General features: G+C 33.1%; 1 protein-coding gene across 3 annotated transcripts in view; it reads left to right on the forward strand.

Annotated features, from left to right (window-relative positions):
* Positions 1-11,702, forward strand: part of LOC106478173 (neuroguidin-like) — a 36,424-nt gene that overhangs the window by 6,825 nt on the left and 17,897 nt on the right. For all 3 annotated transcript variants that reach the window (XR_001292053.2, XM_013938694.2, XM_013938695.2), the window contains exons 3-4: positions 1,917-2,054; positions 4,124-4,208. Coding sequence is in view for 2 of the 3 variants with exons in the window: in XM_013938694.2 (XP_013794148.1) it covers positions 1,917-2,054; positions 4,124-4,208 (223 nt within the window). In the remaining variant the exon portion in view is untranslated. The remainder of the gene's footprint in view (positions 1-1,916; positions 2,055-4,123; positions 4,209-11,702) is intronic.

Below are 11,702 nucleotides of genomic sequence, written 5' to 3' on the forward strand. Positions count from 1 at the left end.
ATAGGTTGCTAAGCCTTATGAACTTTCCAATGTGGAGGAAGTGAAAATAATATTTTTTATAGGTTTTATATATAAATTTTAAATAATAATAAAAAACCATAAATTATTATATTGATACCATAGAATTCCACTATAATTTATCAAGTGTAGTAACTAAACTGTATTTGGGGCTAAAGAAATATTAAATTTCAAGCTCACTAAAGACTTACCTTATCATTTGAAATTTTGTGTGAAAAGAACAAGATTAACACAATACACATCAAAATGGCTGATAAACCATTAGGGAGACATTCTTAGCTTTCGATTGGTTATTCATATATACAGAAGTAATTATATATAAGGGAGCATTTCCAAAAATGAAAAGATGTGGGCAGGGGGTCACTGTGTTTGATTCAGTACATGAGTGATATCTTTGCAAATAGAAAAGATACGAGTTTCTTATTTTATATTCTAGCTTGTCAATATCGGTAGTTTGAATTCCTAATTTATACAAAACTATAGACTTTGTATTTTGACATCACATACATCTAATTTGAACCTGGGCTGCATTCAGCATACCACATGACACACAAAAATCGATGTTTAGCTGTGTTTTTTTAATTTACTTTTAAATTAAGAAATTAATAAATGTATAATACTAAAATTTGAATTATAATCTACAATTTGATACCAAACTTATTGACATAAATTCATAAAATAGTAGTTCAATAAAATTTTGAATGCAAGTCAACAAACTTGAGCATGTGGCCTTTGAAATGACATGTCACGATAGGGTTAAAAGGCAAAGCACGTTCATAAGAACAAAATAACTGATTGAAAGCAGGTAATATTCCTTCAAGTCTTTTATTTTTCAAAACTATATGTCATTTGGCGCTTTTGTCATTTCTAAAAGTCAACTTTAATTTTTATGAACATAAATAGCTTTCTAATTCACTTTTGTTTGATTTGCTAGAAAATATATTTGATTCAATTATTCAAACACATGAAATGTTTGAAGGAACACTCAAAAAGAACAATCAATGTGACGTCTTCTGTTCAAGAGCATTCATGGAATTGTGGCATACCATTTCACAATAACCAGTTTTCTGTCATTGGTTCAAGTGATTTGAGAGGATGCTTAGGAGTAAAGACACTTTATTCATCGAAACTTTAAGACCCAAGATTAATTTAAATTTAAAAAATCAAAGTTTTATAGAATTTAATAAATATGCATGTATATACCAAGTATAAAAACCCAAAGTATTTGAAGGAAAAGGTTATCTTCAGATTAGTAATATAGTTATCGGGCAAATTCACAAATTGCACACCTTCATATAAATACTGAAAATTTGTTGAATTTGAATATTTTTCATAAACTCAAAATCATGAATCACAAGTTTCATATTAAAGGTAATTAGTCTAAGAAGTTTATATTTATGTACTTGAAAATTATTTTTTAATGCCACAGGTGGTTTTCAGTTTGTACTGTATAATAGAACATTAGATATTGTTTGCATAGTCTTACTGCTTACTTGGGCATAGATATCTGTTATAGAGTTTGAAAAAAGAAATGTTATTTTTAACCTGTTCCATAAAAAGAAGAGTGGATATAATTTTGATATGCGATGTTTAGAAATAATTGTTGAAAGTAATTAATTTTAAAACCAGTTCATCATCTGTTTTCTTTCATCTGATGTGCCGTTTCTTGTATAGATACAGATTTCAAATTGCCATCTAATGTGAATGATATTGTAAAGTATATAGGCATTTGAGAGGTTTTAATTGCCTTATTTAAAACAAAGTACTTATGCCTTTCCCACACATTGAGGTAATTTTTTGCAATTATTTTTATGTGTTTTATTTTAATGTTATCAGACAACTGAAAGTAATTATTTTCAGTATTTTCATTGTGTTTAAGTATTCCAAGATTCTTTCAGGGTATCACTATTTTGGAGGTGAAAAACCACATGCTCCTAAGTTATTTGACAAACCTCACTTTCTTGATGTGGAGAAAACTTAATGGCCAGAAAATCAGTGGAGAAACAGCAGTGGAAAGGCTGGCAGAGTATAGAACTGTGAGTTTTTATTGTTCTTTGTATATGTTTAATTATAAATTTGTTTTTCCTCTGTTAATATTGAAATATATATATTTGTTTCTCTAAATCTCAATAAGGTTTTCTTACTTAAAAATGTAATTGTGGTGTAGACAGCCTAGTAATCCCTTCCCAGTTTCATTCTTAATAATCAATGAAAAAAAAAACTGTGATTTGTGGTATTCAAGTCATGGTGGCTTAAGTAGTGAAACTTTGTGCCTTGTATGCCAATTTGCATCCTGAAATCCTTCAAAGCCTCAATTTTCATTTCTTCAGAAAAATTCCTATTGAATGAAAAGCTTCATGTTTTGAAGTTTTCAGATAATATAGTGTGCAACATTTTTCTTAATAGAAAATTATACTGGATCAAGAAAACAGGCTGTATTAAAAATTATATAGTTTTTTAAAATTAAAAACTTTAAGTAGGAAATGTTTTTGATTATTATTTTGAACTGCTAATCACACTTCAGATGTGCGTGGTTTGTCATATGACATTTACTACATCAAATTAAAAAACAATTAATGGTTTAATTATTTTTTTTAAGTACAGTAAGACTGTTATGGGCTATTTGATTTAGTGGATTCATGGCAATGTCTTATATAGAATATCAGTATGTTGTCTCTAATTTTATAGAAACTGATGTGTATCAATTAATAAAAAAAATGTTAAGTTTACAATTTATTTGTAATATTAAAATATTTTCTATACTCATTCAAAGTGAGAGTAAAACTTCACAATCTTGCAAACATTATTCTAGTATAGTATGTGTAACAAGCTACAGTATACTGGCCATTTTTAATACAAGAATTAAATCGTTTTTCTCAACAAGAACTATAGATGTACCATCAAATTATTTATGTAAAGACATATTTAACTTTTTCCTAAGTTCATGTAAAAAATTACTTATGTTAAGTGTCAGCTTTTGTTGAAAGGGGGGTTGACTTAATATTGAATTCACAACTATAGACAAACTTAATTAACCTTAATTTTTATCCCACAATTAAATATCTTCATGTTATTTGTATAGAAAAGCAAATTTTAAACATGTTTAAAAGATCTTGACAAATGTTTTTCAATACTGATTTTACGTGTTTTATTTAAATGTATACACATTGATTTATCTTCCTTTTGTAAAACAGACAAATTTTTAATGTTAACAAGATCACTATTTTTCAAGTATGTACTATGTGGAAATATTAATAAGCATGTATAATTAATTATTGATGGTTATTACGTGATAAAGACAAGACTGAAATCCTTTTACACTTGTTAATTATTATTTATATATTCATAACTAGAATAGGAATGATGAACAATCCTAATTATTTTTCCAAAGGGCTATGGAAACATGATTTTTATACAGGTCTTTTTAGAAGGAAGAATTTAGACCCCTTTCAAGATGAAGGGGCTCTTTAAACTTATAAGTCATTTATTACTTTTCCAAAATAGTATTATGTGTTAGGTATTCCAATATTTGGGTTACAATTCTCCAACTCTTTGAACAGTAATTTATTCTAAAGGCCACTTAACATTGTAAAATAAAGAAATATAATGTAGAAAAAGTTGCTTAGTTTTTCTTAAAAAATTCTAAGTTTTTTATCTATTTCAATAACCCTTTTCTCTTATGCCATAAAACTACTGGAAAATTTTTTTATTCTAAAAATGAGGTTTTATGATTTGGTCAACTAAATGGATGAGTTAGGTAATCTTGGTACAACAGTTTCATACAAAAAAGAAATATATTTGAAACACTACTATAGACTTCTTTCTGTAAACTTGATTTGGCTCAATTAAGATTAATGTATTTAAAAATATAGAACTATTAACAGTTTCATTGCAATGTTTCATTACACCTGTATCTGTATGTTGTACACTGTTGTCTTTGTTTTTTAATATTATTCACTAAATGTGAAACTATGTTAAAATTTTTGAGTAAAAAAAAGTAATAATCCAGTTTTTATCAGTTTTTAATTTTAATATTTTTTCTGTAGTTTCTGTGAAGTTATTCATAATTATCTGTATAAACATATATAATGTCTTATATTTATAGGTTCTTGAAAAAATAAGACCCATTGAACAAAAGCTGAAGTACCAAATTGATAAACTAATAAAAACAGGAACCATAGAACAGCTTGGTAAGTAAAAACTATTTAGTTATTAAAATTGCTTTTCCTTCTGAACCACATTTTTTTTCAAAACATTATGCTTAATGTCTTAGTGACAAATTCACAAGGAATTATGAAAAGGAAATTTTCAAAAACAACATGAGATATTTTCTATATTGATGAATATAAAGATATTATCATTTCTGTATTAGCAGCAAGTTATGTAAACATTAGCTGCTTGAAAAGTCATACATAAAAAAATATTTTCTTAATAGTGAATCATGTTTTGGTATACAGTAGAGTGAGAAGGGAAAATAAGGATCAGTGTTAGAATTACATTTTTCATATACATGTTGTAATTGTATGATCTGATGAAGAGTGCTAGCTAAAAACATCATCCTTCTAAACATAAAAATATAAAGAACTTGGATGATTTTTGGTTATCACCCTATGAGATGATCAGCAAGTGTTGTTCATCTTCCTGCCTAGCTTTCCTTGTCTACTTCTCGGTTAATGTCTGCTACTTCAACTCACTGCTTTCTCTCCTTTTAAATGGCCAAACATAAAACCAGCAGATGGATCTTTCCAATCTACTTATAGATGCTCTTTGGTTCCAGACAGTTCCTGTATTCAGACTATAAGGTAGTTATCTCAAATCATTTTTTCATCAATTTTCAAGATTTTTGGGTGTGATTATCTTTCAGTCTGGTCTTTATTTTCATTTTCATCATGTTCCTCTCTTTTAGTGTGGAGATTTTGGTATTGACAGTCATGCTGTTAACTTATCTATGAGTTCTAAAGTCAGTGTCAATTCTGATATAAATGCTTCAATAAATATCGAGCATTATACTGCTACTTTGGAGGCCTTACTCATCCACACTGCCTCTAGTTTGCAGGGAGATCCCATGGCTGCATTGTCAACACTCATTGGTTATTGATTAAAAGTGGACAGAAGATACCATCTGGTGGCTGAAGATGCCTCAGTGAGTACATTTCCTACCTTTGTATGCATGTCCTTGCTTAGCATTCATAACATTGGTGACAAGAAAACCATTCCTCGATGATGTGTCAAGCAGATTTACCCCACAGCTTCACAAAAGACTAGAAGAGATCTCATTCCTAATTTCATTTTTTGGTGGATAATTTTCTGGAACCAGCCCAATCAGTGCTCAAAAGCTATTTAGTCAGAGAGGGTCATTTCAAATTTTTTTTCCTCCCTTGAAATGGCAAAGCGGGTTATTGTTGATGAAGAGCTTTGCCAATACCTTTGTGAAAGTGACAAATCAAGCTTAGATTTATCCTCTGTTAGTGAAGAAGAATTTACTAATGAAGTCACAATTGATGATTTATCCGATAATGAACAAACAAATGTACCAAGTACTTCAAGTACATTGTTCACTCATCGGAAGCAAAAGAAATTGTTTTACTTTTAGTGGAGATTCGGGTGTCAAAATAAAGGAAACCAATCCTGATTATGCTTTGGAGATTTTTGAATCTATTCAAAATGCTGAAATAATATCGAAAATCATCTCAGAAACTAATGCATATGCTAATGAAACTTGCAAACAGAAATTTATCTCAGGATTATTGAAGGAGAAAAGCAGACTACAAAATTGGAAAGACACAAACGTTGGTGAAATGCGTGTACTCGATGCAATGTTGTTATTGATGGGAATAATAAAAAAGCCTGATTTTCAGATGTATTTTTCAAAGGATCTTGTGTTGGCAACACCTTTTTTTTGAGAAACAATGCCGAGAGATAGATTTCTCCTTCTCCTGCAACACTTGCACTTCTTCAGATAAATTATATAAGATTAGAGATCTTCTAAACTTATATAAGGAGTCTTTTCAGAGTGCATATTCCCCTGAAAAGAATATATGCATAGATAAGAGCTTATTTCTATGGAAGGGTAGATTAGGATGGAAGATGTACATCCCGCTAAAGCACGCTCGATTTGGAATTGATGGCTACTTTCTTTGCGAATCAAGCACAGGATACGTGTATAACTTCGAAGTTTACACTGGAAAGGGGACAGATCTTCAAATTCCTCCTTGTGCTACTGAAATTGCACCTGAATACCTAAATCATTCAACGAAAGTTGTCCTGCATCTAATGACAGACCTTTTGGATAAGGGCTGTTATCTTGCAGTGGATAACTATTACTCTTTGCCACCTCTTTTTGATTTTTTTAGTTTCCCACATGACAGATGCAATTGGAACTTTGCGAAAAATTCAAAAAGGAATTCCAAAGGAAGTTTCAAAAGCAAAGCTAAAAAAGGGACAAGATATTACCATGTATGAAGGTAAACTTATGGTCATGCAATGGAGAGACAAGAGAGAGGTGATGATGATAAGCATTACCCATGATGCTGAAAGAAGGACTGTAAATGAAGGTAACTTGGAAAAGAGCAAGCCTCTCGTGTGTATCGATTACAAGAAGGTGATGGGAGGCGTGGATGACATGGATCAAGTGATTTCATCCTATAACGCAGCTAGGAGTCATCTAAAGAAGTACTACAAAAAAAATCTATCTTAGATTCCTTGATATCGCTGTATTGAATTTCTTTATAATTCATAAGAAGCTTAATGGAAATAATACATTGCTAAAGTTCAAAATAGAACTCATAAAGCAGCTTATTGGAAAATATTGGGAATGCACCTCCAAAACAGGAAGATATGCCCCATCATCATCTCCTGATCGCCTCATAGCGTGTCACTTTCCAAACTTTACTCCTCAAAAAGAAGGAAAACCTGGAAGATTTTCGTATTGATGCCGTGTTTTTGCAGCTAAAGGAAAACAAAAGGACACATCATATATGTAAAGACTGCGATGTTGGATTATGCTTAGTATCATACTTTGAAATCTACCATACAAAAGCCAATTTTTCTAAATAAATGAATATATATATTAGTTTCCCTCTAAACTATTTTCTTTAAAGAATTATATTATTATAACTAAATTAGCAAGGTTATGTTTTTTATTTATGCTATTTAAAATCTTATTCAAGTAAGAAAAGTTAAAGGAAAAATAATATAAAAAAAATGGTTTACTAATTGCCCTAAAAATTAAAGTTACCTCCGCAGTTAGAAAATGGCAACTGAGCTGCTTCTGCTGCAGTTAATGGGTTAACCTATTTGCACTGTACGAGAGTAGTAGAGCCCATCTTTGGGTGTACCTAGATCTTTTTAATCCTCCTGAGTTCCTGCTTACTAGGCCTCTTTTGTGATTTGACTGGTCTTTTCTGATATGAGTGTAGAGGTCTTTAATTCCAGGAGCATATCCAGTCATTAAATATTACTGGTCTACTCCTCTGAAAAGCTTTCACTGTAGGTACTGGACAGTTCTTTGCATTCTGATCCTGACTACAGGTGTTACACTGTCACCTGTGACCATATCTGAAAGTGTGACAGCTCCACAGGTATATATAAGATGCTCAAACTTCCACCCCGTTTAATTAAAGGGTGCCTAGGGCAGTGAGGTATCTTGCTAAGGAGAGTGCCTGTTCCAGAGTGTCCTCATTTGATCTAGTCTTTTATGAAGCTGGTCAGGTCCACTTATTTCTTCTATTAATTCATTCCACAGACTTTTTTCTAGTTTTAGTTTCGACTCAAGCTCTGTTTGATTGCATCTTTTAATTTTAGTGCTATAAAAGCCTAGTTGTGAGAAACTTTTGATCCTATGACTCTTTGTGGTTCCCCCTCCTTTTCATTCAAAGGTAATTCTATCTAATGTGAATTTTACATTTTTAGAATTAAAATAAATTTCAAATAGGTACTTATTTCTGAAGTGCATTCCCACCTATCTCCTCACAACCAGAAGATGCATTATGGTAGCTTAGAAGTCTGAATTACGGTAGGAACACAGAGCTCATATAATATGTCCTGATACATGTACAGTAAGTCGCTCACTTGGCTGGTGCAAGAGTGGAGAATTATAAGTTAACACATGCTCTGCTTTGCATCATTGACATTCTGAACATCTAGTCCAATGGTTGTTGACAGCATGAGAGCAACTCAGCAAGAAAAGGCTTTCAGTACTAACCTATGAAATTCTTTTTAATTCTAAAAAGGTTAAAGTAAAAACAAATGAAGATATGGTGATTGAAATTTATGTATTCCAAACTTACATACCTCTACTGACACTTATAGCTATTTCTCAATCTTAATTTTTGCCATCTAAACGTCGTGTTCGTTTGCTCGAGTCTTTATGCCCCATTTGACTGCCCTCGGCAATATCTAATTTGCAAAACTTTACACCGGCTCTCACACGCCCTCTATGCAGGTACTGTATATAAGCACTGTATATCGACAATATAATCATTTTTCTTGACAAAGTGCTAGCACTAGGAGTTATGTTTTGTGGTTCACATTTTGTTTTTTGTTGTTTTTTTTCCATTGCTGATATTTGATTGTTTTTTTGTGTTTTTTTTATGGTTCAGGGGGATTACGTATTTCTTCCTCCTTCCCCCAATATTTCCATGTATACTGGGATGTTTGCAGTGCAGTTATGAGAGAGAGAATTGGTATGCCTTGCTCACCTTCTTTATCAGAACAACATGACCTGGCTTATCATCGTCTTGCTGTAGTATATTTGGACACTCAACAGTTGGATTTGTTGTTGGATCTATGGGGTTCCAGTTTAGAGCCTGTATCCATCTTACCAGATCTCCATTTTTGCGGGTTCATTTAACAATTTCTACTGTATTATGATACTCCTCTTCATGATTTCTGGGAGGTGACCCCTTTTCGGCCTTACTAGTTTGCTGGAGTCCCTAAAATTTTTGAGGCCCAATTTTATACGCCACGTTTGTAGTCTTGTTTATCGTCATTGGCTGTTCGTCTCTCTTCTACTCCAATGGGTAATTCTGGAGGATTGATCATTCTTGTCTCGTGGCCCTCAACTTTGACACTTCGTCCTATTGGTTTACAAAATTTGTTCTGTCTGTGTTTTCAGGGATCTTTGGAAGGTTGGGATGGTGCCAGTGGCATTGGTGTCTACCCATTTAGAAGGTCAATCCTGTTCATCCTGGATTCTATTCTCATCTTTTTCTGGTGACCATAAACACTAGAAATTGGCATCTTATCAATCTGTTTCGACTCAATCTCTTCCTACAGCCTCCTTGTTTCACCATGGAATCTTTTCTTCAACTTCAATGGCAATTCACACCAGATCTTTGGATGACCAAGTTTGATGTTACAGATGCCTATCTTCACATCCCCATAGCAGAGTTTTCTCATCGATTTCTACATTTTTTTGCATAAGGACCAGATGTAGCAGTTCCATGCTCTCCCATTTAGACTTGTTTCAACACCATATGTTTTCTGCCAAGTAGTATGCGCTTTTGAACAGCATCTTCATTTTCTGGGTCTGTGCACACATCGTTATTTGGAAGATTGACTTCTTTTGGCACCAACCTATTACATTGCCACACTTCATCCACAGATTCTCTTTTTCAAAGCCAGTAGGGCAGACTTCATATCAGGCAGGAAATATCCATTCTCTCACCACCTCCATACATGGGCCATCTTGGAGTGTTTTTCAATGCACTTCGAGTCAAGCTCAACCATCTCTTCCCAGACTTTCATGCTCGGGAAGGGATTGTCAGGCATTTGCTTATGTCACCTTCTTCCACTGCATGGATGGTTATGTTTGTTTTGGGGAATTGGGCTTCCCTAGAATCCCTCATACTATTGGATCAGGCCAATATGAGATCCCTTCAATGGTCATTTTGCAGCAAGTGGCTCATGCATACTTATCCTTTGGATCACACAGTCCCTTTGCTTGAACAATTTGCAGATCTCAAGTGGTGGCCAGCCACCAATACATCATGAATATCAGGTTCTGTATACCACCTCCTTGTGTGGAAATCCATCTCTTCATGGACTCTTCTCTTCACAGATGGGGTGCCTTTCTTCTGGGGTAGGCATTCCAGGTATTTTGACCTTCATATCAACCTTGGGTGGAGTATGGCATATATAATCCCGTCAGTCCAAGCCTGGGATGTTGCCTATTGGACTTCTTCAGGTTGATCAGAAGGATTGTCCACTTTGGCATTTCTTTTGTAAATCTGGTCGTTTGAAAAGCATCATTCCATGGCTGCTGATGGGGATCCTATTACAAAGATATGTATATATATTTGCGGTTCAACTGCCCTTGCCACCAATGGGGGATATGAGTACCATGACCCCTTAAATCCAGCTCAGAGTCGTGGAACTTTGGCTGCATGGTTTGGGCTGGTCCATCATACTTACTTGTGTAATATACCACCCTTTTCTGTAGTTCTGGGTGTAGAGCATACCTATTCTGGATGTAGTGCAGTTTTCCCTGCTTGGGTACCACTTGTCATGGTACACCTTTGTTCTATGCAGATGCTTTCTGTATGGACTATGCCCTCACTGTCCCTCTGCCTTCTCAATGTGGGATTCTAGCTATAAGTGTCAGTGGAGGTACGTATGTTTTGGAAGTTATCATTTTCCTAATCTGAAAATGTATTTCCAGACATACTTACCTCCACTGACACTCTCCCTCCTCACAAAGAGCCAGTGTTAGTGATCAGGATGGGGTAAGTCTCAGAAAAGTGATTATATTGTCGACATACAGTGCTTTTATACAGTTCCTACATAGAGGGCGTGTGAGAGCCAGTGTAAAGTTTTGCAAATTAGATATTGCCGAGGGCAGTCAAATGGGGCATAAAGACTTGAGTAAGCGAACACGATGCTTAGATTGCAAAGATGAAGATCGAGAAATAGCTATAAGTGTCAGCAGAGGTAAGTATGTTTGGAAATACATTTTCAGATTCGGAAAATGATAACTTTCATTCTCAGTAAAAATGAATTATATGTGATGTAAAGATTAGCCAAAAACAGAAATAAATATATTAAATATAAATAAATACATTCAGTGAATGGAAATTTTGTATACAGTATTAATATAACTGTTACTATTATAAACAGTGTAGTTTTGTTGGTTACTTTGTAAACTGTTATTTTAATTACAAATGTATAATTTTCTATATGCATTGCATTTGACTGCAAGGTTACTTTTTATGTTTGTATTAATTTTAGTGATGTTAATAGCATTATTATTTTGAAGAAGGTTAGTTGTATTATTGTAATGCATATATTTTTTAATTAATTTTGTAATCACATGCAGGAAATTTAAGTGATGGATGCTATAATAGATAGTGTTAAGAAATAACTTTTCTGTAAGAGTAAATACTAGTTTAATTGAGAATGATCAAGAATTTGTAAAATTATAAGTTGTTAGACTTTACAAGCAGGTTTGACTAGAACAGTGGTTTTCAAACTTTACCAAGCCACGGAACTCTGTTATTTCATTCATTCCTTCTATTACAGAACACCAACCCTAAAGCTTTGTTAGAAGCTGTTTCTTCTTCTTCTGTTGTCATATACACATATACATAGGCAAATTTATGTATATATATATATGAATGTTTCTTATTTTGTTTGCACGGGCTCGGTCCATGGGACTAACCTCGTAACCATTTTGTGCTTGTTATAGT

This window comes from Limulus polyphemus, unplaced genomic scaffold, assembly GCF_000517525.1.
Source record: "Limulus polyphemus unplaced genomic scaffold, Limulus_polyphemus-2.1.2 Scaffold186, whole genome shotgun sequence".
Taxonomy (NCBI): domain Eukaryota; kingdom Metazoa; phylum Arthropoda; class Merostomata; order Xiphosura; family Limulidae; genus Limulus; species Limulus polyphemus.